This window comes from Poromitra crassiceps (genome assembly GCF_964638095.1).
Source record: "Poromitra crassiceps genome assembly, chromosome: 13".
NCBI classification, from domain to species: domain Eukaryota; kingdom Metazoa; phylum Chordata; class Actinopteri; order Beryciformes; family Melamphaidae; genus Poromitra; species Poromitra crassiceps.
In genome coordinates, this window is record NC_139644.1 from 2749423 (window position 1) to 2777068 (window position 27646).

The 27646-nt window shown below is 47.5% G+C and overlaps 1 protein-coding gene across 2 annotated transcripts in view; it reads right to left on the reverse strand.

Moving 5' to 3' along the window:
* LOC310788308 (rab11 family-interacting protein 4A-like) overlaps positions 1–27646 on the reverse strand; it is a gene marked incomplete at its 3' end in the record, with an annotated part of 159343 nt that overhangs the window by 109998 nt on the left and 21699 nt on the right. The window contains exons 4-5 of one of the 2 annotated variants that reach the window (XM_083649870.1): positions 18138–18277; positions 5035–5202 (exon numbers count right to left, since the gene is read on the reverse strand). In XM_083649870.1, the coding sequence (XP_083505996.1) occupies positions 5035–5202; positions 18138–18277 (308 nt within the window). Of the gene's footprint in view, positions 1–5034; positions 5203–18128; positions 18278–27646 lie in introns of both variants that reach the window. The other variant, XM_083649869.1, reaches the window with a different exon arrangement.

Sequence of the window (27646 nt, forward strand, 5' to 3'; positions counted from 1 at the left end):
ATACTTATTATTGTGCTTGCTGACAAGCAAGGCACAATCTTTGATATTCCTAAATTATTATTATTCTATCTGCCACAAAGTTTGTCGCGTAATAACTCCCACATCTTTTGCACGACATAGACATGCCAGACCTCAAAATGACCGGGTTATTGAGGACAGGTGTGCTATGACTTTTCTAAGGGTTTGTGAAAGCGGTTTGGGCGCTATTCGCCATTAAGCGCCATTTTTTTCCCCATTGACTTGCATTGGGTTTAGATAAATCTGGCAAAAGCTTGCATTCCATTAGCTGTATTTCAGAAACCATATGGCATAGAGCGACCAAACCTTGTAGGGAGGTTCCCAGAGGGGTCTTTTACTATCCCCGAAAAAATGACACCAATCGACCATATGGTGGCGCTATAACAGCCCTCTTAACCTTTTGGTCCATAACTTTTGAACCGTAGGGTCTATCATCAAACTTATTTTTTCCCAGGATTCCTTGGGTCCTTCCGCATCTACTCATCTAGGCCACGCCCATTTCCGTATATCTAGATTTTCCGCCATTTTGCATTTTGTCCAAAACAGTTTTTTTGCCATTTCTCCTTGAAACTTTGTCCAATCTTCACCAAACCAAAGCACACTTCATGTGGGGACTGTCCTGTACAACACTGATTTGGAAGTCTTTGAAAAAAACGCACCGTTGTGATATAATCCACTTCCAATCTTCTGTGGGTGGGGCCTATTTCACAAAGATCGTCCGATTCTAACCAAACTTGGCACAGGTGTGGACGGATGTACTCTGAGCCTATAGGAGAAATATTTTGTCATTTAGCCTTTAGGGGGCGCTATAGCAGCATTCAGTACCTGTCCCTTCTAAATTGTTTTATTTTGAAGGGCGGCAGGAAGTGCGGATTCATTGTCATTATGGCCAGCCTTCCTTCTTGTATGACACTTGACACGCACGCACGCTATTGTATAGACCTCAGACATACCTATACTTGTATTACAAGTGCTATATCACTCATGGTCTCACTCTCATACATTTTACATATTATCTTTTGAGCAGCTGCAGCTCTTCTCTGTTAAAAAACACATGCAAAAAGTGTACTGCAAACAGGAATCCGGTGAGATTTGACCAGATAAATAGAGCTTAAGAGCAACTCTGAGCAGGAGTGTTGCATGTTGGGTAAAGAGAATGATGTTGACACAAATAAGGCATTAAATTAACTATCTCAGAAACCATACTAGGTACAGCTACGAAACTTGTTAGGGAGGTTCACAGAGGGGTATTTTACTTTCCACGAAAGAATTGCACCAATTGACAAGATGGTGGCGCTATAACAGCCCTCTTTATGTTTGGTTCATAACTTTTGAACCCTAGGGTCTATAATCAAACTTATTTTTTCCCTGGATTCCTTGGGACGTTCCGCATCTACTCACATAGGCCGACCCATAACTACTTAAAGCTACATTTAGCAATGTTTTTGTGTTCAAATAAGTGTTAAATGGCTCTATATTCTGACAGAAATCACTGAAATAGAGTGTTTGGTCAGTGACTTGAAACCCCCAACCCCCCACTGTCCTCTATCTCTCTCCTGTAGTCCTGCAGGCTGGGCGGACGTATCTCCGCAACCGTAACTCGTACAGACTCACGGATGGCGACATTGGATTCGGGGGAAAAAAATACATATAGTCCTTTAAAGGGGTCGCGATTGGACTAGTGTTAATTTTGTCGGCTATTTTTTTATTTAGTCTTAGTCTTAGTCCCGTGTTAAATGTCCTTGTTACTCTGTATCATATTTAGTCAACCTCATCCTGTTTTTATTTAGTCAAGTTTTAGTCGACTAAAAGTTTGAGCATTTTAGTCTCAGCTTAGTCAAATTAAACCATAAGTATTTTAGTCTAGTTTTAGTCAACGAAAACTGTTCACATTTTAGTCAATGAAAACTGTTGAATCTGCTGATGCGCTTGTACTAGTAATTGTAATTCGAAGCAGTGTTGGCAACTCTTTCCCAGGGAAAGTAGCTAATGGTGACTCTGCCCACCCGGGCCAGTGCCGGCGTGCAGCGGTAGCAACGACAAGTGGACCGTATTTACAGTCCCTGCTCAGCCCGCAGCTGAGGGGAGAATGGAGCGAGCCTGGCTGTGCGGAAAGCACCTTTCTTAAAAAATGTCAACTTTTCGCTGATTGGATAGTTTGAGGTCGGCGCCAATTTTGATCCAATCAAAGAAAAGCTGACATGTTCTAAGAAACTGAAATGAATGGCCATGCCCCCGCTATTTTTATCAGCCTGTCCTTCATGTATGACTTTGTGAAAATCACAAACAACATTGTGGCCAATTTCCCAGAGAGAGAGTGTGTGAGTTGTGTGGTTGTATGTCGTTTAGATGCGGCTGCAGCTAAGTACCTTACATCTTGCCTCCGAGGTGGTTGCACTGTGCATTCCATTCCCTCTCTTGCCTTGGCTGTCTGTAGCGTTCGGGTGTCACGTGACCGTTGAACAGAGGCGAACGTTCACCGAAGTATAAATGCAACACCATGAGCGACACTTTCTTTTTCATCTGCGACCATGTGCTGAGCAACACTTTCTAATAAGTATTAATTAAGCTTTAGTCGCCCTAATTGCATGGGCAGGGACCTTGCAAGGCAGGCGGTGCATGGCGAGGACAGCAAGCACAATTACATTTTCGGTAGGAAATGTAGACATTCTAGTTGTGATTGCTACCCTCGTGACGCCCTGCCCCCCTTGCAAAGCCCCTGCCCTCAACCCTGCCCTTCCATCCAGTCTAAATACAGCGCCAATCGGCAATGTGTAGCTAGGACGTCTCTCAGCTGGTGCAATGGTTGCTAGGGTGTTTCTGGCTGATCGCTAGGGTGTTCGTAAATGTTTTCTAGGGTGTACTAAGTAGTTGTGGGTGGGGGAAATGGGCGGGCCTATGTAAGTAGAAGCGGGAGGAGCCAAGGAAACCAGGGCAAAAAGCATTTTGATTGTAGAAGTTACGGTTCCAAAGTTATGGACCAAAACGTAAAGAGGGCAGCTATAGCGCCACCGTGAGGTCAAATGGTGTAATATTTTAGGCCAGAGTAGAAGAGTACTCTATGAACGTATGTACCCAATTTGGGAACAGCTGCTTTTATCGTTTGTGAGTTACAAGTACTAATTTTTGCTATATCGCCCCCAATAGTTGAAATGACACCATTGTATTTTTATCAGCTCCGAGTACATACATGCACACCTGGACCAAGTTTGGTTCGCACCGGACAATGTGGTTTGGAGTTATGGGGCGGCTGTAGCTCAGGAGGTAGAGCGGGTTGTCCACTAATCGCTTTGGATAAAAAGAGGTCGGTGGTTCGATTCCCGCCTCCTCCACTCTGCATGTCGAAGTCTCCTTGGGCAAGATACTGAACCCCAAATTGCTCCTGATGGTGTGCCAGCACCCTGCGTGGTAACCTGCTGCCATCACTGTATGAATGGGTGAATGTACCTACTGATTGTAAAGTGCTTTGGATAAAAGCACTATATAAATGCAGGCCATTTACCATTTATGGCGTTTCTTCTTTTTTAAAGGGCCCCACCCACAAAACTTCGGAACTTCTATCAATTATATCGCCAAGGTGCGGTCTTTCAAAAAACCAATAAATAAGTTTTGTGCAGAACACACGCTGTGCGATGTGGTTTGGTGAAGATGGGACAAAATTTGAAGGAGAAATTGCGAAAAAACACTTGGACAAAATTAAAAATGGCTGAAAATCGAGTTAGACGGAAATGGGTGGGGCCTAGGTCACCATGCGGAATGACCCAAGGAATCCAGGGAAAAAATAATTTTGATTGTAGATGCTATGGTTCAAAAGTTATGGACCAAAACGTAAAGAGGGCTGTCATAGCGCCACCTAGTGGTCAACTAGTGTAATTATTCCGCCCATAGTAAAAGGTGACTCTGTGAACCTACCTACCAAGTTTGGTAGCTGCAGGTCTTATGGTTTCTGAGCTACAGCTAATTTAATGCAAACAATTTCGAACCCCCATTCAAGAATGGGGGGGGATCGCACCTTATTGCGAATATCGTGCAACAAACCTCTTAGCAATGCAAATGCGCACAATTCCTCAATGAGCTGCACGTTTTGATGTCTCACATGTCTATGTAGTGTGAAAACTACAAAAAAATAAAATAAAGAAGTATGAGAGAGTCTAAGATGCCTAGCAGCAAGCACAATAATAAAGAATAGGGCTGTGAATCTTCACTGGCCTCACGATTCATCTGTCAATGATTCGATTCGATTCCACGATGCATCACGACGCATCTCGATACAGCTCAAAGTATCACATCCTCAATTTTCTATATTATTGCTGCACATTGCTACTTTTTCATCAATTAATACAGTCAGATAAATATCAACTCCCTTTTTTTACTTGGAAAGTGCTTTAAAATCTGGATGTCAGCATAAATTTAAACATAAACGATTCAGTGATTATCTGTCAATGATCCGATTTGATGCATCGCGACACGTCCGCATCATGATGCATTGATTAAACGATTAATTTTGACACCCTTAATACATAACTTGTTTGCTAAATTTTTCTGACTATTCATGACCGTCTGGCCCAGCCCGAGTATATCCTATCTGTTCTGCTCTCTCTCCTCTCCCCCCTTCCCCTGCTCTCTTCCTTCCACTCTCCCTCCCCACCTCCTCCCTTTCCCTGATCTCTCCTCCCCCACAATCCCTATCCCCTTCTCTGTCTCTATCACATGATGATTATTCAATCATGTTGTTATTTTTATTACTGTAATTATTATTGTTGTGTCAGCTAGATTAAGTTAGACATATTCTCTGTGAAGCCCTCTGAGAATCATTGTGAATTAGGGCTATACAAATAAACTTGACTTGACATATTAATGTGTTGTGTGTTATTCATACATCTAGCCTCTTAATTTCTGACCAAGAGCACTTGAATGTTGTCATGTCCTGATTATGACTAAACAAATGGTAAGTAGGAGCTTCCGAGGAGCATGTGAATGCGGCATAATGTGTGTGTATCCGATCCCGCAACCAACCTGGAGGGCAGGGAGGATCCCATGTCCGAGAAGCCGTTGGTTCGCATGTCGTCGTCAGGGCAAGGGCTGCCAGGAGTGAAGTCCACATCCTCCCCCTCGCCGTAGTCCTCAAACTGCTCCTCCCCCGAGATGACGGACGCAGACCCCGAGCCAATCAGGTGCAAGGGCCTACACAGCCACAGGAAGTAGAAGAGTCTTGCACTAAGACAAATCCCTCATTTGAAATCTGGGGCCATATTACAGAAACGTCATAACTTGCAAATCCTATCCTAACCATGGTAATTAGAGTTAGGACCTGATTTAGGAAAATACCCATTACAGTTTAAAGGGGGACTTACCACCCAGATATGTAACAAAACGGCATGCTGCTTGATTTGAAAAAAACTATGGGAAAAACCAAGAAATTACGTATCCTCTTGTCTCACTAATACTCTTTGGCTGTGCTCAGCTCAGGATTTTTTTCCGGAAATCGACGCCATGACAGTTTACCCGCAGTTTCCCCAAAACATCACAAGACAAAGTTATGAGAGCTCCAAAATCTTTATAAATATCAACAACTAGCCAACGCTGGTGGCCTGTATGGAAACAGCGTTGCTCAAAATGGTTGAAAGTTATATCAATTTTGTCATTCAGTGACGAACTAGAAATTCACTTTATTGGCTCCATTTGTGTGTATGTGGCTTGTCTAACTTACGTTAAAAAAGACTAGTGACGCGAGGCTGGTTACAGCAGCACAGCACAATAGGACAAACCCCCCGCTCTGGGGTAACACAATGCGAGATTTCTCCACGTCATTCCCTCGTCCAACTTGCCATATACCGCGCCATGAAATCCGTTTTTAATTTTCGTTTGGGGGCTTTTCGTGATTCTTGTTGAAAGTTGTACTGCACCTCTGATTTTTCCTCTCGAGTGCAGCGCAGGGCAGAGCAGCAGAGCTCACTCCTCCTCCTCCTCGACTCAATCCATTCCAGTCTGTCCAAACTTAATACCGATCTAATCTCAGTATGAGATGCAGGGAAATATATTATAGTAGCCGATGTGTTTAGGGTCCATTGCCACAATGTGAACTAAATTAGGGCTCCTTAGTATGAAAAAGGTTGGGAATGATTTACAGCAACACAATGCCATTTCCTTCCTTTTATGATTATAGTGGCGTTTATTGATAGTATTGTGTTACATAGGAGTTGGTAGGAAAATAACAGCCGATTGTAATCAATTAACAGGTGATTAACAGGTCAAGTGACACAAACAGCCAATGAGCTGTGTGTATTGTAGCACCATATTGGTAGGAAAATGCGTGTGACATCATGGGAATAGGCTTGGAGTTGTGAGGAGCCGGGAAAGGGTACAGGGGGAGTAGGGGAGTAACTATCTTGAAATCCCATAGTCTTTGGGGACAACGTGACGTCAGGTTGTACCAAATCTCCCATTCATTTGAGGGCAAAAAAAAGCAGTGTTCCACCCATAGAGGGCACTTATGCCAGTTATGCTGCTGAAAAATGATACAAATGGTAGAATGGCAACAGTTTGGTCTCAAATGTGCAAATTTTGACCAGAATTCTTCCCACACCACCCCCAAAGTCATATCTATTGGTTAAAAGCTGAAAAAAAGTGTTTTGGGGGTAAGTTACACTTTAACAGTTCCTAAGTCAATATTCCCATCCTAATTTAAGATAGGAAAAGTGTACTACAGTTACAGAAGCATCCTAACTTTCCACAATCTTAAAAAAGCTCTCCTAACGTTAAGATACCTTCAAGGCTGTCGTAATGTACAACAACCATCCTTGCTGCCTAAGGGGGCACCCAGTGCAACCTTGAGACCTACGGATGGCAACACGGGGCAACATGGCAATGAGTCCATAGCAATCCAGTGAGTGACCGTAAGGCACTAATGCCTGGTGGCTGACAAGACAGTGTGCGCAAAGCAACACAATCTCACATAAAATTGTAAAATAGCAACGTTTCGGCTCCAAAATTGTAAATTGGTAACGTTTTAGGGTTAGGGTCTGGGGAGAGGTTAGGTTTAGGGTTAGGGTCTGGGAGAGGCAAAATGGTCCAAAACGTTGCTATTTTACAATTCTTTTGAGACTGGGCTGGCGTGAAGGGCACGCTGGCCACATCAAGGCTATAGTACCTCACAAAGGTGTGGTGAGTAGACCATGAGGCCGCAGCACACATCCTCCACTGACACACCCACAAAAATACCCATGACGTTGCGACAACTCGCGTGGAGTGGGCCTTAAGACACTCCGGGGGAACCTTTCCCACTGCAGAGTAGGCCGAGACAATGGCCTCCAACTATCCAGTGCGACAGGCGCTTTTTGGACCCAAAGCATACCAACAGCTGATCCAAGGTGTGCAGCGTGCGCGTCCTGTCCATGTAGGCCAGGAGCGCCCGCACACTGCGCACAGGACATAGCGCATGCAACCAACATTCAGTATAAAAAATGTTACATAAAATAAAATAAATAATAGATGTCAGGGTACTCAAGTAAGCCATTTTCAATGGTTTTACATGGGAAAAAATGAAATGGGAAACAGTATGTCAGTTTTTTCGTCTTTCAGTTTCAAACTTTCAAATGAAAAACGGTAAAAAGTTTCACCGGCAAAAAAATAAATAAAAGAAAATGCTAAATTCATGGCGGGCCACTTAAATACGGGCAGGCCGCAATTAGCCCGTGGGCCGTAGTTTGGTGTTGAGTTAAAGGGAGGAGGGCAAAAAGCTGCCAGGTCTACGACCTGACCTGAAGCTGGCATTGATATTCTTAGACTGGTAAGCGGGATTAGACCGAATCGTGACCCTCCGCTTGTCATCGGAAAACACCATACAGGACTGTTGCACCGACAGGGCAATCAAGTCACCAACCATTTATGTCACGTAGCTTTCGTGCTCCAGAAACTATAGCCTGGTTAAAACCATCCTGAACGTGACCTCACATCCTGCTTGGCTCTACGTATCAGTCTGGACTCCAAGCCGTCCACAGTCATTTCAGTGGGTGGGAGTACTTGCCTTAAAGGAGAATTCCGGTTTTTTACACCCCAGACCTTATTTCCAGCTTAAAATATGATGTTTTACTCACCCAAATAACTTCAGATGCCCAAAGAAGATATTTCGCTCAGAGTAGGCTCCTCAAACAGGCTATAACGGGCGCAAACGGGGCAAGCTGCATGCGCTCTGTAAATTACACCTTTTCTGTCACGCCGCGGTCCATATCCTCATTATATGATCCATAAATACACGTGAGGCTGTTTGTACGCCTCCAGGCTGTTCTGGTCTCCCCATACGAGGTCTGTGAATCAAAATCTCGTTCGTCCCATTCAAGTCTCGTGAGAGGTTCCACACCGGCTGCTCTACATTTCATTTACATTTCATTACATTTCGTCATTTGGCAGACGCTTTTATCCAAAGCGACTTACAATAACACACTTTTTGTCAGCAATAGAGCAATCAACTATGGAGCACAGTCTATGACAACTACAAATCCTGAAGGAACAGTGGTACGAGTTTAGTTTAGGATTAATTTTTTTTTAATAGAAAGAGAGAGAAAGAAGTTAGATCAAGAAGGGCCCAGGTGGAGCCTGAAAAGGTGAGTCTTTAGTCTTTTCCGAAAGATCGGCAGTGATTCAGCAGTCCTGACCGAAGGTGGCAGCTCGTTCCACCATTGGGGTGCCAGGGACGAGAAGAGTCGAGATCGGGATGAGCGACTTTTGAGCGCCCGTAGCGAAAGAGGAGTGAGGCGCCCTGCACTGGTGGAGGAGCGAAGGGAGCGGTGAGAGGTTTGGAACCTGACCATAGATTGCAGGTACAGGGGAGCTGACTGGTGTACTGCCCTGTAGGCCAGTACCAGTGTCTTGAATTTGATGCGAGCTGAGATGGGAAGCCAGTGGAGGTCCCGGAAGAGGGGAGTGACATGAGAGAATTTGGGTTGGTTGAATACCAGACGGGCTGCAGCGTTCTGAATGAGCTGAAGCGGTCGGATGTCGGTGGCAGGTAGGCCAGCCAGGAGCACGTTGCAGTAGTCCAGGCGAGGGATGATAAGTGACTGGACCAGGAGTTGAGTTGCTTCTCTTGTGAGGAAGGGACGGATTTTGCGGATGTTGTAGAGGGAGAACCTACAGGAGCGTGCTGTCACAGCTATGTTGGCTGAGCAAGACAGCTGGTTGTCGAGGATCACCCCAAGGTTCTTAGCTGTTTGGGAGGGCAGTACAGTGGTGTTGTCGATGGAGATGGAGAGATCTGCGAGAGGACAGTCTTTCCCTGGGAGGAAGAGTAGATCCGTCTCACCAAGGTTGAGCTTGAGGTGGTGGGCAGACATCCAGTCACCAATGTCCTTGAGACATGCAGAGATGCGAGCCTCGATTTGAGTGTCAGAGGGGGGGAAGGAAAGGAAAAGTTGGGTGTCATCAGCATAGCAGTGATAAGAGAAGCCATGAGAAGAGATCACATAGGCAAGAGATCTGATATAGAGAAGGAAAAGTAAGGGGCCCAGGACTGAGCCCTGGGGGACACGAGTGGTAAGAGGGCAGGATCTGGAGACGGACCCTCTCCATAAGACCTGGTATGAGCGGTTCGAGAGATAGGAAGCAAATCAGGAGAGTGCAGAACCTGAAATGCCGAGGTCAGACAGAGTGGAAGGAAGGATTTGGTGATTGACTGTATCGAAGGCAGCAGACAGGTCAAGGAGGACAAGGACAGAGGAGAGGGATGAGGCCTTAGCAGTGTGAAGGGCCTCTGTGACAGCAAGAAGAGCTGTCTCAGTGGAGTGAGAAGCCTTGAAACCGGACTGCAGAGGGTCCAAGAGGTCATTCTGGGAGAGATAGAGAGAAAGTTGTTCGGACGCTGCTCGTTCGAGGGTTTTGGAAAGGAATGAGAGAAGAGAGACAGGTCTATAGTTCTGAATAGCAGTAGGGTCAAGGGAGGGTTTCTTAAGCAGAGGCTTGACTCTTGCAGTCTTTAGAGCAGGCGGAACAAGACCAGAGGACAGAGAGGAGTTTATGAAGGTAGTGAGGAAGGGAGATATGTCAGGTGAGATGGTTTGGAGGAGAGAGGAAGGGATGGGATCGAGGGGGCAGTAAGTGGCTCGGTTCGAGCTGATGAGTTTAAGCACCTCATCGGGAGAGAGGCGGGAGAAGGAAGGAAATCCAGGGACCAAGGGCCGAGGAGCAGAATTGGAGTCGGGAGTGTTAGTGAGGGTGGCTGGAGGAGTTACTGCTCTGAAGGTACCTGCGCACAGGAGCCATTCCCCCGCGACTATTGTCTTGTTCACAACAACTACCGATTAGCAATTACATGGCTTGCCTTCCTCCTCGGTGGGCATAGGGTTACAGCGTCCACATGAACACCACCAATCACCATTTATTCTCGGCCGTGCAGCGGCTTGTTCGTCCTGCTGTTCCTCTCTCTCCTCGTCCGCTCTTCAATTTTGGCCAACTCTTCAAGCGTACTTGACTTGAACGGGACGAACGAGATTTGGATTCACAGACCCCGTATGAGGAGACCAGAACAGCCCGGAGGCGTACAAACAGCTTCACGTGTATTTATGGATCATATCGTGGCTGTCGCGGCAGGACCTCGAATCTCCAAAACAGCAACTTTTCAGGAAGTAAAAAAAACCTGTTTGCTCTTAAAATACTGAACCAAACATCGTCAAAGTTGGCACATGTCTTAATTATAGTTAGTTTCCCGCTGAATGTGTCATTACTTTATTAATATCTTACCTGGATAAGCTCAAATGATGTTGTTTATATTATCAGTCCGACTTGGAAGCACTCTCTCCCGGCCAGTCAGGCGCTGATGGCCGCCTCCCCTCTGGTATGCACATGCACGAGCCACAAGCTCCGGGCCGCGGGGGCACGCGCAGCAGTGCTCCTCAGCCTCTCATGGCCGATGCGAAGGCTTTGCCATGGGGATGAGAACAGTCTGACATAACATAACGTTAACATTACTTTATTCTCGTCTGAAACCACTCCGATTTGCATGTTAAAACAAGTTTGCAGCCTAGGAATAACTGGAAAACATTTTATTGATCTATTCACGTTAGAGGAAGCCAGGATTAAACAAAACGATATCAGAAATACACAGCACGTCTGCCGTGTGTCTTTTCCGGGTTTAGTGTCCGTCTGTACCGTCTGTACCTCCGCTACAGACGGAGGTAGGAGATAAATATCGAGGTTTGACTGACAGATTGAGGGCGAATGGCGTTACGAGAATTACACACAAGCTCGTTTTAATGCTTTTCCATTGGTTGCATTTGGTAAAACCCACACAGAGACGTGAAGGGTGACCAATGGCTTTGATTAATGACAAAAAATAAAATCTGAAGAAATTGATATTCGGGGTCCTGCCGCACATGGATGAGCGACGATATAATGAGGATATGGACCGCGGCCTTAGTCAGCCTGGAGGGGGTTATTTTCAATTATAAAATGGCTCTATCAAATCAAGCAATCTGATTGGTTCACATCCGTGGTATATTGAGTGGATACCACAGCTAGAGCATCATCCCCGAAACACTCCGCCTCTGAAAAAACAAAGGGTAGCTAACAGAGTGGCTGTCTGTGTGTGCTGCCTGGCTGTACGACATCCGTCTCATGGAATATCAGATTTGGGACTTGGAAGTGAGTACTACAAAACACGAGCAGCCTGTGTTTGCCCACCCGCTAACATAGGCTAACATTAGCTAATGTTAACATTAACCTAGCATAGCTGGCTTTCACAGGCATACAAACAGCCGATACATTTTAGCTGGAATAAAGTAACGAAGACACACATTTTCAGAACTTGCTAGTTAGCCGAACTTACTTGCTCTGCTTTTTGTTTGGTCCCTATAACATATAACGTTAGCACAAGCATTAGCCAAAGTTAGCTAGCTAACGTTAGCTGTTTGTTTGTCACCAAGCCTGTGTTGCTATCTGACATTACGCGGAAGAGTATGATTTATGGGTTAGGGTTAGCGTAAGCAACAGCCATTAAAATTGGAGTTTTACTTCGTTTCGAACTCAAGCTCTCACATATTGCCATATCGCTGCCAGAGCAGCGTCACTGGATGAACACTCATTTTACTCCAAAAATTAGCTTTTTTATAAAACCAACCATCCACCAGTAGGTGGCATGGTATGCATGAGAATGGCGCGGCACCCAGCAATCGCTGTGATTGCGTCACGTCTGCCAGCTATCATGCAAATCACTTCGCTTTCATCCAGCCCACTGACTGGTCGCTCGGTGATTTGCTCCAGGATATGCTAACTAAAGTTGCTTTCTTAGCCGAAGCTACCTCCGTCTTGACAGCCCACCAAACTACAGGCGTTCGGCGGACAAGACCCAGACAGGCATCGGGGCTCCGAACCTGTCCTATTCGCCTCGGGCGGCGGACCCGGCTTCATCGAAGTCATCGAAAGTTAAGACTGTTTTCGCCTTCTATTGTTAGCTCATTCTGTCTGCCAAGTATGGCTTTTGCCGCCGTGGAAATAGACTCTACTAGCATATTATTGACCTTTCTCCTCGGCATGAGGAGTTTTCTCTGAGACTACAGCTTCGCTAGCCGCTAGCTTCAGCTTGCGGTTATGCTCGCTTCCCCGTGTGTTAACTCAGGGTAGAGGCTCGCTTCACATGTGTGTTAGCTTGCGCCGGTCTCTAGGTTCATTATACTAGCCTCAGCTGGAAAGTTGCTAGTCATGCTTGCTTTCCTTTGGGTTAAGACAGGCTGTGTTAGCTTGCCTTCCTGCTAAGGGTAGGCATTATAGCCGATTAAGCTCCAGCGCGCGTGCACGTGCGCTAGCATACGGGGTTCGCTTGTAGCTATTAACGGATTAGCTAGTAAGCTCCTCTCACGCTAGCCGTAGCTAGGCAATAGGCTCGGTTCTTCGCCCTGGGCCGGGCACGGCTTGGAGGTTGCTTTAGCTCACTTCAGAGGTGCTAAGCTTCCTCATTTACCTTCTACCCTCTTGCCTAGCTAGGGACCCGTTCCTCTAAGCTCTCTAAGCTGAGTGTTCGCCTTATTATGTGTTAGCACATATTGCTTGTAGGCTACCACCGTGTAGCTATTACTGGTTTCGTCCCTGGACTGGGGGTGCGCTCTGAAATATTTAGCTGAGCGAATACGCTAGCTAGGTAAGCTCGCTTCACACAAGTGTGTTAGCCGCTTCTCTCAGTACTTACGCTATCTTAGCCAGCTTTGCTTGTCTGCTAAGTGTTGCTTTGCCGCTGTGCAAATAGCATCTACTAGATTGTAACCTCCTCTGAGGAGTTTCTTCTGAGATTGACTAGCTTCGCGAGCCGCTGGCTTTGAGCTTGCGGTCACGCTCGCTTCCCCGTGTTACTCAGGGTAGAAGCTCGCTTCACTGGCTTGTGCGCAGGCTTGTGTTAGCTCACGCTTGTCTCTCAGTGCTTACGCTAGCTTAGCTAGTGGCTTGTTCACGCTTGTTCTCTCGGGTTAACAGGTTGTGGGTGTTGTTGCCTTCCCTTCGGGCTAGGCTATTGCCACTTACGTTACCGTTGCACGTGCATGTTCGCTAGCCTCCGGGTTGCTTACTGTCTAGCTTGTGCTTCACGCTAGTTTGCTAGCTTGCTTAAACGGTACTCCCGCTAACAGGGTGCGGCCTGCGGGAGCTTGCTATTTTAGTGATTAGCTTCCTGCTTTCTCTTGTGCTACTAAGCAGGGAAAGTCAGCGAGGGGATGGGCCTTGTATAAGGGTACATTGGCCGAGTATGAACCGGCATGATAGGTGCGTGTTCTGCCTTGGGCATGAGCACACTGCACAGGCACTTTTGAACCCTCGGTCTTGCAGCTGCTGTGCTATCTTCAACATAGCTGTGTTCTCTCATAGAGCTTTGCTCTTCTTGAGGAGGACATCCCTCCCAGCGGTACGCCTCTTGAGAGAAACGTGTCCGTTGAATCTCTCCGGCCTGTCGTGGGTGAAGCCCCTGCTGCTCAGGGCAAACAGGGCCAAGGGCCCCAGTCCGAATTAGACGAGCAGTCTTGAGTTAGGTGGGGCGATGAGCCCATGCCTTCATTCATAGAGCGGGGCAAATTCCCCGGGTACGACCCCCTAGTCGAGACCGCCCAGGAGGAGGTTCCCGATAGGGAGGGGGCTTGGGACGGTGCTAGCACCATCACTGCGGAGGCGGAGGCTCGCGCGCAAACGAACGAGCCCTACCAGAAACAGTTTCGTGGGGTGATACCCAGGGCCGCAGCTAAGCTGGGCATTTCCTGGGCTGAGCCACCCCAGCCCCTGCATCAGTACTACAGGTGCGCTCTTTCAGGCCTGGCAGGCATCTCGCCCGCTGCATCACATGCCTGTCTGCAAGGGCGTGACTCGTCCTGTGCAGACTGTGTTGGAAAGGCCACAGGTGGCCAAGCCACTTGCGCTAACATGGCTCCTTGATCTACAATGGACATACCGCCCCTTGCTGGCGCTACACGTCCAGCAGGGGCATCAGCTCGCCAAGGTCTGGGCTCAGTGCCAGCCTTTGGCTTGTAGCTCTAAGGACAAGCCCACCATCCTTGGTGCCCAGGGCCCGGGTTCGGTTGGGAGCTCTCCTTGGGTCCCATTCCCTTCGTCGGTAAATGGTAAAATTGCCCCCTTCGTTGGGGCGCCCCTGCCAGCGCAAGACGCCCAGCTCACCTTGGCCCATGGCCACGGCAGGGCCTCAGTTTGTAGCGCCCGGGACAAGCCCACCGTCCCCTCCGCTTGAGTGGGATTCGCGTCTTCCTCTATCTCGACGACGCTCTCATAGTGGTGGACTCGAGGGTCCACGCTATGGAGCTTACCAGGGCGGTGACAGATCACCTGCAGACCCTGGCGTTTTTGGTGAACTGGCAGAACAGTTGCCTCGTCCCAGTACAGGTTGCAACCTTCCTGGGGCTCGAGCTGGACTCTCGGGCCATGCTGGCATGCCTCTCACCAGAGCAACAGGCGTGCACCATGCGGGCGGCAAGGGTGTTAACTCTCCGTGTCAGTGCATCAGTGCACGGTCACGTTGGGACTTATGGCCTCAGCGGTGGACGTGTTCCCGCTGGGACGGCTATACAGGCGCCCTTTCCGGATCTGGTTTCTCAGACATTACCTGGACCAGGCCAGGGACCGTTGTCGTAGGATTCCTCTGACGTGTCCGGCCCGGCGGGCGTTGAGCAGGTCGGCGGACCCCCGTTTGCACCGACGCCTCCCCCTGGGGGTGGGGCGCGGTGTTCAGAGGCCGCTCGGCGTACGGCGGGGAGCTCAGGAGCTTCACCACATAAACGTGGTGGAGCTGGAGGCGATTCGCCTGGCTCTGCTTCACTTCCAACGGCTGATACATGGGCGCCATGTTCTGATCTGTTTGGACAATATGGCAGCAGTCGCCCACCTGAACGAACAGGTCCGCGGCGCTGAACCAGTTAGCGGCGGGGATTCACCTGTGGGCGTATCCCCGTCTCCTTTCTCTGTCACATGCCTGTCTGCAAGGGCGTGACTCGTGCTGTGCAGACGGTGTGGGAAAGGCCACAGGAGGCCAAGCCGCTTGCACTAACATGGCTCCTTGGTCTACAATGGACGTACTGCCCCTTGCTGGAGCTACACGTCCAGCTCGCCAAGGTCTGGGCTCAGTGCCAGCCTTTGGCTTGTAGCTCTAAGGACAAGCCCGCCGTCCTCGGTGGGCGACGGTGTATCCATGTTTCTTTTAGCTGTCAGCGATTTATGTGCCAGGCCGGCTGATTTCGGGGCCGGCCTGCTGTCTCGGGGCAACCCGCGTCGGGGGCCTCCACCCTCAGGCGCACGCTTGGCCCCAGGACTGGCGCTATGCGTTCCCCCCGATCCCCCTGATTCAACAGGTGCGGGGGAACAGCGCTTGCGGCTCTTTTTGTGGCCACCTTTTGGCCCAAGCAGATATGGTTTGTGGACCTGATCTCCTCGGCCCAGGGACCGCCCTGGCCGTTTCCGTCACGGGCGGATCTCCTATCCCAGGCGGAAGGGGAGGTACGCCACCCCTCCCCCCAGCGGGTGGAAACTAGCAGCCTGGTTCCTGAACGGGACCTTTTGCTGGGGACACCTCGGCATTCCGAAATGTCGGCACTCCGAAATACCGGCATTCCGACAAAATTGTCGGAATGGAGATCTGTCTCGCCATTGTGAGAGATATTAGGTCCGACATAGCATCTTGAGTTATTTACAGATTCTGAAAGTGCAGATAAGCTTTCACGAGATCTACTCGACAGTGCAGCTGTGTGTGTGTGTGTGTGTGTGTGTGTGTGTGTGTGTGTGTGTGCGCGCGTATGTGCCATGGACATATTATAAGATGGACTGAGCATTGGTCCCGTTCAGTGAAGCCGCTGCATGTTAGATCGCCGCTCTGGCGGTTGAATCCAGTATTAGGTCACAAGGCCCGCCTCCCCATGTTAGTAGATGGGAAAATCACAACCGAAATAATCACAGTATGTCAGATATTTTTTTTCCAAAGGTGGTTTGTATCATTATCATGCTAATGCCTGTGCCATGTTTTCTCTTAGTTTGGAGACCTTGTTGACAAAATAATCATTAAAATAATTGGCGATTTGAAGTGGCTTAGTTAAGTAGATTCCATCTACTGGTCTGTTCGGGCAGAGATCCCAGTGGACCCCTTTCCAAGGATCGCTTATCACACTGGATAGTGAAAGGGATTGCTTTGGCACCCCCGGAGGGTATCAAGGTGCATTCTATGCGAGGCGTCGCGACGTCTTGCGCATTATTGCATGGTGTATCAGTGGAGGACATGTGCACTGTGGCCTCATGGGTCCTCCCATCACACGTTGTTAGGTACTAGTCTTGATGTGTCCGGCTCGCTCTTCGCGCGTGCGGTCCTGTCAATTGCTAGAAGGTGGTGCCGTTGTCACTCCGATGCTACACGATGGTGCATGGGCAGTTGCCATGCGTCCGTTGTTAATCTACGCCTCTCAGGGTCGCTCTGGGGAGTGCTCCCTGCAGCAAGGGTGGTTGAAGTTGGCAATATGTGAGAGCTTGAGTTCGAAACAAAGTAAAACGCTGTGCTACAACACGGGTTTTACGAGTGAGAATGAGAGCTCTCACTACCCAGCCTTGCTGCGTCGATGCGTCGATTCTGCAGTGGGCTGGATGAGTTGAAGTGATTTGCATGATGGCTGGCCGACATGACGCAATCACAGCGATTGCTGGGTGCCGCGCCATTCTCATGCATACCATGCCACCTACTGGTGGATGGTTGGTTTTATAAAAAAGGTCATTTTTGGAGTAAAATGAGTGTTCATCCAGTGGCGCTGCTCTGGCAGCGATATGGCAATATGTGAGAGCTCTCGTTCTCACTCGTAAAACCTGGGTTGTAGCACAACCCTAACGTTTATTACTTTCATATTTCCATACTTGGTAACCATTTTATAAAAGCAATAGCTCACTTCAGGCCATGATATATGGTGATATATGGTCATTATACCACACCTAAGTGTGTTTTCAGCACAAGCTTTAGGTGTGGTATAACGACCATACCACCACGGCCTGTTGTGAGCTGTTGCTTAAATAGTGACCGGCTCGCAGTACATTATCCCCCTTATTACATGGCTACCTACTAAATAAATCAATTATTTGACACAAAATATAGCAAAAAATTGTATTGATTTGAAAATGATTTCATTGCTTCCGCCCAAAAAATTGTCTGTTTCCTTCTTGCGGGGCTTTGCAGTTGGCACACCTGGAAACTATTAAGATAACCTACATTTGCTAACCAGCGTTAGCTTGGACATGCTGCTAACACACCAGGTGGGTAGAAACAACATAATATTCCCTGGATTCATCTGAGATGTTTGTAACAAAGAAAGCACTAGTACAGTAAGAGAGAGGCCTTTTCCATTTTATTAACTGACTGTTGCAAACCTAACTTTTTTTTCCACAGGGTGTCGCAGATCAGCTATTGCTAAATTGACTGACAGTCTTCTTTGTGTGGATTGATATGACTGGACGTGACCTCTGGTCTGATATCCCTAGCAGCGGTCTGTTATACCGAAATAACAGACCGCTCAATGCTGTGATGGACCAATCACAATCGAGTATTCAACAAGGCAGTGTGATAAAATTCCGTTATACACAGTCTCAGGGTTTTGGTTGTGACTGACCTGTCTGGCCGTCCCACGCCCATGTGGTCGGAGCTGTTGGCGTTTTCAGTGCTGCTGTCCATGATGTCACACCCGTCGCCGTACACACTGCATTCTGGGTAGGACCGTGTACACATGATGATGGGAGGGGCAAGCCGGGCCACACCGTTCTACACACCACCCCAAAAAAGATTTGCTTGTTGTAAAATTTGCACATTGGACAGACACACGTGAATTAAAATGTCACCCAATTTGTTTCAATGGTATTTTGTGTGTTGGATAAGGCAGTGGTTCTCAAAAATGTTCATGTCAAATACTAGGGATGTCGATCGATAACCGTTTAACCGATAATCGACCGTTTCAACATTAACCGATTAATACTATCAGTTAAACGGTAAAAAAAAAATGCACGTCCCCTAAACACGTGCCATGCCATGTGGGTAGGTTTTAATTGAGAGACAAAGAGAGAGAGAGAGAGAGAGAGAGAGAGAGAGAGAGAGAGAGAGAGAGAGAGAGAGAGAGAGAGAGAGGGAGGGAGGGAGGGAGGGAGGGAGAGGGCATCAAATTTGCATTATACATTTTGTCTTTAACAAGTTAATTCTACCATCAACACTGACAGCCTATATATGGTAGGGTACTAATGTTAACTACAGCTAATACAATACTAACAGAGAGAGAGAGAGAGAGAGAGAGAGACAGAGAGAGAGAGAACGGGTTTTCAGTTTGGTCAGGTCAGGAGCACATGGCCTGAAACCCGACACCTTGCTCATCTCACAGCGTTCAGCGTGCGCACGTCCGTGTGGAGTAAAACATGATGGAATATAAAACGTGCACATTACTTTTTCTTCACTGGCTCATTCGGTCTCACTCTCTCTCCCTCCCTCTCTGCATGTTCATCATGCACATGCATGCATACGCGTGCACTCAATGATCAAACAGTAGTTTTTACAGTGTTACAAAAATGCAGACATGAAGCGGTCTAATTGACGATTGAAAAGTATCAATTAACGTTAGTCTTTACTGTCCAACACATGGCAGTTCGGAGAATTTGTTTCACAACAAGAGACGGATTGTTTGTAGACTGCATTGACAACTGACAGCTGCATGCGGACTCGTCATCATCGCCCTGCAAGACACAGAGAGCACAGCCCTCGTCACGTGTGTGAAGAGAGCGGGAGAAGCAAACTATTTTTTGCAGATCTCAAAGGCAGGTAAACCACTGTGGGATTAGTGAGAGTATTGCTAAAAGGAGAAGATACTGTAGTGACGTGCGCTTCGTCAGTGCGCCCTGCAGCCTGGGCTGTCATCCGCTCAAACACGTACTTCACGGGGCGGCTGCGTGTCAATTGATGTGCCCTTAATATGCAATGCGTGCAGCTCTAAGCGGTATAGCCTATCGGAGGAATGTTTTTGTTTAGATAGCTGGAGGATTCAACTTGTCTTTTCGTTTTGTTAATGTGTTTTTTTCTGCTTGTAGATGTAAAAATAAATGCTTTCTAATGGAAATAAAATCAAGCATTTGTTGTGGTAATGGTTTAATGGGGCACAGACAGTCAAATAGCGCGTTTTAATTTTCTCGGTTGACCGACCAATTGTCGGCTAATGAGGGTCGGTTGTCGGTCAAGAAAAATTATGATTTTCGACATCCCTATCAAATACCCATAAACTGACAGCAGTTTGACCAGTGAACAATTGGGTCATGTGCCCATGTGCCCAGGTGCAAGGCATAGTTATAGGCAAACAGTTCCCCACTGCCACTAAACTGTGGTAGTGAATGTGTGTACTTACATTCTGTTATGGACAAGTTATGGACATTGATTTATGACCTTTGACCTGGTTTAAATTTTTGACATTTTGATTTTGATTTGATTTCACTTTATTGTCGGACAAGTCCGAAATTTGTCTTGCGACCCAAGACACTCATAAATACAAAAAAAACACATTTGAAACAAAAAGTGCTTAAACATATATGACATCAGATGGGAATACATACATTACAAGAAAGGGAAAAACACAAAAACAAAGTGGCTGCAGTGCCTCGGAGTATAGTCTCTACCTAGAACCCAGACTGATTTAGCAGCTTGACAGACTGTGGAACAGAAGAGTTTCTCAGTCTGTTCAGCCGAGCCTGTGGGACTCTAAATCTTCTGTTTGATATTCTTCAAATAGGATATGAGCTGGGTCAGATGTAATATTGCTTGCCAAAGACAACATTCTTTTAGTGTGCCATGCTTGAAAATTTGACTCAAGCATTTGACCTACGATTTTTGAGCAAATATGTAATGGAGTTTTGAGCTGAACAGAAAGGCAACTATACCATGCACGACTTCCATACAGCATAACACTCTGCACAATCGACTGGAAAAACAGCAACAAAATCTGTTTGTTTGCTCCAAAATACCTTAGTCTCCTTAAAAAATAAATACGCTGCTGAACTTTTCCTACAGATGTAGTCTATAGGCTCTTTCATACACAGATCGCGCAAAATTGCAGTTCGGAAAGCCCACAAAGCCTGGCAGCCTCGCCACAGAAATTGCTTTCACACACAGGCCAGCAGGACCGCCACATTCCCGTCCCGCGTTGTGCTTTCAGGCGACAGCCACTGCTCCCGGATTGAAAGGTGAGCCGCTGGAGGCATTTCCACTCTCCTCTCCTATGTGGGATTCGAAATAACGAAGGTTATGCCAAACCCCACATAGGTTACGCTAAAACCACCACCGCAAAGCGTCCTACCTGTAGTTGGGCAGTCGGCAGGAAAGTATCGTGGGAGTTTACGAGACTTGGTGACCGAGATCACGTTTGAGGCAATTTGATGCCGGGGAGACTCCAGGAAATGGCCTGGGGCGAAATATCACTCTGGTGGATGTTGAGGGATCACATTACGACGATATTTGGCGAAAACGGGAATAAAAATAGCTATTTAGATGCAGGAAAGACAGGCTCACACTTGGCCCCAAATCAGCTCCATTTTACAACTGACGGACGCTATTGATCTCAAAACAACGCTAGGACGGCCAGAAACGCCGCGGACATCGCAGGGTGAGTGGCCAAATCATAATTATTGCCAGGAGATGGGTCCAGGTTAAAAAAAAACGAAATTCTCCTTTAAGTGAGCACTCCAGTATAGAGCAGCGTCCACATAGATGCCTAAATATTTATAAGCGGAGACTTGCTCAATTTGTGTGTTTTGGACAGTAACTGGGGGAGGATACTCACTCTCTGAAAGACAGAAAATTATTTATTTTGTCTTCTTTGCATTGATGATAAGTGAATTGTCTTCACACCACTGGACTAATCTGTCTGTACAAACCTGATGGATACTAGGGTCATCTTTGGTGCCCAACAAAGACAACAGTGTGTGTCATCTGAAAACTTGAGTATTAAATGTGTGTGGACCCTCAATTCTACAATCATCTGTGTAGATAGATTGTGAAGAGAAATGGTGAATTTACGCTTCCCTGTGGTGATCCTATGTTAGTGAGAATGGGAGTGGAAGAAGTCTGATTGACTTGAACTACCTGTACTCTATTTGTGAGAAATTAGTGATACCAATGCATCAGATGAGGATTAACCTCCATTTGCACCATCTTTGCCAGCAAAAGCTCTGGCTGGATGGTATTAAAAGCAGATGTAAAGTCTAGAAACAGAGCCCTAGCTGTAGTTTTAGGCTTGTCTAGATGCTTCAGGATCAGGAGCATCAGAGTTACCACTGCATCTTCTGTGCTCCGATTTTGCTTATATGCAAACTGATGAATGTCCAATTTGTCACCTATGGACTTGGTAAGTTGCCATACAACAATTCTTTTTATCTTTCATAACAACAGGAGTTAAAGCCACAGGACGATAATCACCAGGGGCCGGTTGCACCAAGTGGTCTTAACTATGCCTGGTCGTAACTCCTACGTCGGTCTTAGTTAAGACCAGTCTTTAGAGTGGATTTATGCCTGTTGCACCAACACGGCTTACGTCTGGTCTTAACTACGCTGGTCGTAGCAATGCGCGTCCATGTGAATTGCCAGGGAATGCACCCTGATTGGATGATGTCCGTGTTGGATAATATCCCTGAAGAGTTGATCAGGAAAATGAGGAAGAAGCGAGGAAGGAGAGGGGGAATAAGGAATCGCCTACGGAGAAGATTCACTCGCCCTCCACTTCCGTATATCGTTCTATCCAACCTGCGCTCCCTAAACAACAAGATCGGAACGATAAAAACATTTACAAGGTACTGTAATGAATTTCGTGAGGCATCGCTGCTATGTTTCACGGAAAGTCACTTAAATCCTACTAAGCCTGACTCACTCTATGAAATCCCAGGTTTCACCCTGGTAAGACTCGACAGGACCAGAACGACTGGAGGAGGAGTTTGTGTCTACATAAACGATCTATGGTGTCGGTCATATTCAATAAAACTTAAGATCAGTGACGACCCTACTGTTGAAATTCTCGGAATGACATTAAGACCATTTTATCTACCAAGAGAATTCGGGTGCATTTTGCTGTTTGTTGTGTATGTGCCCCCAAAAGGAACTGGGAGGGCAGCGCAGGCAGCCCGAAACAATTGCAAACTGTGTACATGAACTTCAGCTACAGCATCCGGACGCACCGGCAATAGTGCTTGGAGACATGAATCAGTGTTATCTGGACACTGTGCTACCGGGATTCGAACAATATGTCAAGGACGGGACAAGGAAAAATAACATTCTCGACAAGTGCTATGTGAACATCAAAAATGCATATGCTGCAAAAGTTGGGCCACCTATAGCGGGATCCGATTATAATGTTGTGTCCGATCATAATGTTGTGTATATGACTCCAGTATATAAGTCCAAACTAAAAAGGAGTAAACCTGTGAAGAAGGTAATCAGAACATGGACAAATGAAAGTAAGAAACAACTAAAAGCATGCTACGACTTGACGGATTGGGATGTTCTTAGAGAACCCTCATTAGATGAAACCACTATAGTTACAAATGACTATATTAATTTTTGTGTACAGCTGGTTGTTCCCACCAAGGAAATTAAAATCTATCCAAATAATAAGTCATATGTGACTAAAGATATAAAAGATGTCATAAATGCCAGGAAAGTAGCTTTTAAAAATAAAGACTCAGGTGCACTCAATTTAGCAGACAGAAAATTTAGAAATAAATTAAGGGAAGCAAAAGAAGTATATAGACAGCAGTTAGAAGATGCGTTTAAAGCAAACAATCACAAAAAGGCGTGGGATACTATGAAATCAATGACAGGAATGTCATCCCCCACTAAACCTATTGTAACGGACAATGAACTTGATTTCGCCAATGACCTGAATGTTTTCTTTGCTAGATTTGAATCCCCAGATAATTCAAACAAGTGCACTGAAACACTGAGGGCTGTAACACCTGCTCCCTCTGACAGAATTATAATCACTGAGTGTTTCAGTGCACTAACACAAGGAAGGCCACCGGGCCAGATGAATGTAGTGCCTATATGCTGAAGAACTTTGCTACTGAGTTAGCGCCAGTGTGGCAGCCGATATTCCAAGCCTCTGTAGATAATCACACTGTCCCTCTGTCATGGAAAACCTCACACATAAAACCACTACCCAAAACTCAACGACCAAAAAAAATCTACACAAAAAAATCAACGACTTATGAATCACTTCCGGATTTTTTGGAGGGACCGCTGGCAAGCTGCTGCCGCGCCTCCGCTGCTGTTGATCTGCTGCGATCTGTTTGTTTGATCTGTGTAATTTCGCCTGTGATAATCTGCCTGATCCATCGACCTGGCCTGTCACTGACACTGGAACCGCAGTTTCACAGTCTGACTGTGTGTTCAGATAGCCTGGAAGCTAATTTTCGCTGTTGGTATAGCCTGGGACTCACCTGTCGTCGGTCTCCTCTGCGTTGTGGCTGGATACCCTGATTGGCGTGCCTCACTACGCTCGCTTGATCTGGGCTGTCTGTTGCAATCTGCCTGTTTCCCTGGGTGCCAAATTGTTCCTGTGGATTACTTGCTGCCGTGGAGGCCGCCCGACCCCGGTGCTCGTCCCAGCCTGCCGGCCCAGCTCCCTGCTGCCCTGCACGGGCGGTGTGTCTGCGATCTCCCCGCCCTGAACGGCATCAGCCTTTCCGCCTGTCTCCGTCATACGAGATTATAACTTCCTCATCAGTCATCACCAACTCAATCATCAAACTGCTGGATTACCATTGGCTTTTAAAACTCCTTTCACCATGTGGATTCTACAACTCCTCTTACTGTGCGCTCTGTGTTTTACCCTCACGAATGCTGCCATATCGTTGAAATACTCCGCATCGGAGCTGCTGCGTCTCCGAGCCCACTCCGCCCCCCTTCCCCCAGCTCTGCTTGACCACCGTGACATTCTCTTCAATCGGCCAAGATACATTCATCGCGGATCTGGCCGCAACTTTCAATACACAAATCACAACAGTAACACAAACATTCACTCCTTCTGGTCCACCGAGCCCCGCCCCCCTCGCACTGCTGCCCGTACTGTAGATCACACTGTTTTATCCCCCCTGCCTAAGGCAGTCACATACACCCCGCTTGTCTGTTTCAAACTGGCTCTCTTTAATGTAAGATCTCTCACCAGCAAGGCACTGCTGGTGCGTGACTTTATTCTGGACAGGAAACTCGACTTCTTATGCCTCACTGAGACCTGGCAACAGCCAAATGACTTCTCCCAGCTCAATGAAGCCATCCCACCTGGCTTTACATATGTCAGTCAACCCCGCTCCACCGGGAGGGGCGGCGGCCTCGCCGTACTCCACCGTCAGAACATCAATGTCACCACTGTCGCTCTCCCCCACTTCTCCTCCTTTGAATGTCTTGCTGTAAAACTCACTGGCTCAAAACCCACCATCATTGTCACCATTTACAGACCACCAAAGCCCTCTGCTGTTTTTCTTACTGAATTTTCAGAACTCTTAACATCTGTCTGTGCCTTGTCCCCCACTGTCATCTTACAGGGTGACTTTAACATCCATATTGACAACCCGTCCAATGCCCTTGCAAATGATTTCACCTCACTCCTGGACTGTCTCGGTGTCACTCAACATGTTAATTTCCCAACGCACAACAAAGGTCACATATTGGACTTAATCTGCTGCACTGGTCTCACCCCCTGTAACCTCGCCCATGCAGTTTTCCCCATCTCTGACCATAAAGTTGTACTATTTGACATCCACGCCCCCCTACTAAAAGCAAAAGAACACCGGACCATCTCCTTTAGGAACATAAAACGCATTAACCCCTCTGATCTCACCTCCCTCATCAACTCTTACCCCTGCCCCCCCCACTCTCCTCCCCTGCTGACTTGGTGAATCATTACAACGACTGTCTCTCCTCCTCACTTGATGCTCTGGCCCCCCTGAAAACCCGCACAGTCTCCTTCACACACACTGCTCCCTGGTTCACTGCTGACCTCCGCCAGCTCAAAACCGCCGGCCGCCGACTGGAGCGGCTATGCAAAAAAAAACGGACTCTCAGTTCACATCCAACTATACGCCGATCACCTTCATCATTACAAGAACGCCCTCTCCACTGCCAAATCGTCCTACTACTCCAACCTCATCAACACTGGTAAAGGCAACACCCGGGCCCTCTTCTCAACAGTCAGCCATCTACTTCAGCCCCCCAGGACCCTCCCCCCAAACATCACCTCTGACCACTGCACTGCCTTTCTGCAATTTTTCAACTCTAAAATCAATACCATCCACCAACAGCTGGCCTCATCTAACACTCCCGCCAGTGATCCACCCTGGATGGCTACCTTGGCCAAGCCACTCATCTGTCCCCTCTCCAACTTTACTCCAGTCACAGAACACTCTGTCTCTGATCTCATCCGCAAAGCCAAATCCACCACCTGTCAGCTTGACCCCCTCCCCACTACCCTTGTCAAAGCCTGTTTGACCTCCATTTCCCCCACAATCACAAAAATAATCAACTCCTCCCTCACCTCTGGTACTGTCCCCCCCCAGCTCAAAATGGCCGCAATCACACCCACCCTCAAAAAACCCGGTCTCGACCCATCCGACATGAACCACCACCGCCCCATCTCCAACCTTCCCTTCATCTCCAAAACACTTGAGAGGGTGGTTGCCGCACAACTACAGTCCCACCTCGACTCAAACCACCTCCATGAACCCTTTCAGTCCGGTTTCCGCGCTAAACATAGCACCGAAACAGCCCTTGTTAAAATCACGAATGACCTCCTCCGTGCAGCTGACTCTGGATTACTCACCATTCTCATCCTTCTTGATCTCACCGCCGCCTTCGACACCATCTCCCACCCACTACTCCTGCAACGACTAGCTGACATTGGGATCACCGGCACTGCACTCTTATGGTTTTCTTCATACCTCACAGACAGACATCAGTTTGTACAACTTGGGAATCACAGGTCTGGGTGTTCTGCTGTCTCACTGGGTGTCCCCCAGGGGTCAGTGTTGGGCCCACTGTTATTCATCACTTACCTCCTTCCCCTGGGCACAATCTTCCGTCACCATGGTGTTCAATTCCACTGTTACGCTGACGATACACAGCTCTACATCTCCACTAAACCCACCTCCACCCTCCCCCCCCCACCTCCCTCACTGCCTGCCTCCATGACATCAACAGCTGGATGAGCAGGAATTTTCTAAAACTTAATGGCAATAAAACTGAGGCCCTGCTCATCGGCTCCAAAAACACACTCACCAAATCCCACATCACCCCCACCCCCCACATCACCATCGACGGTTTCCCTGTTCCCTTTTCTGCACAAGTCAAAAGCCTCGGTGTCATCCTGGACAATACCCTTTCTTTCGCCCCCCACATAAAAAATATCACCCGGACTGCCTTCTTTCACATCCGCAACATCTCTAGACTCCGCCCATCCCTCTCCCAATCCAGCACAGAAGTTTTAGTCCATGCATTTGTAACATCCAGGATTGACTACTGTAACTCTGTTCTCTCCGGCCTCCCCACCAAACTCCTCAACCGACTCCAGCTCATACAGAACTCTGCCGCCCGGATCATTACCCGCACTAAATCCTCTGATCACATCACCCCCATTCTCATCCGACTCCACTGGCTCCCTGTTCCATACAGAATTAACTACAAAATCCTCCTGCTCACTTATAAAGCTCTCAACCACCAAGCACCCATCTACCTCTCTGACCTCCTGCACGACTACACCCCCTCCCGTTCCCTGCGCTCCTCCACTGCTGGTCTCCTCACTGTCCCTTCACACCGCCTCACTACCATGGGTGCAAGGGCCTTCAGCTGCACTGCCCCCAAGCTCTGGAATTCCCTACCCCCACACATCCAACAGTCCGACACCATAACAACATTCAAATCCCACCTCAAAACCCACCTGTTCAAACTGGCCTACTCCCTGTAATTAATGTCACTTCTGCTTCTAATGTCACTCCTGCTGTAATTTGCCCTGTTTTTAATATGTATATGTTCTTATTACATGAAACTGTTTTTATATGCACTGTAAGGCGACCTTGGGTGTTTTGAAAGGCGCCTCGAAATAAAATGTATTATTATTATTTA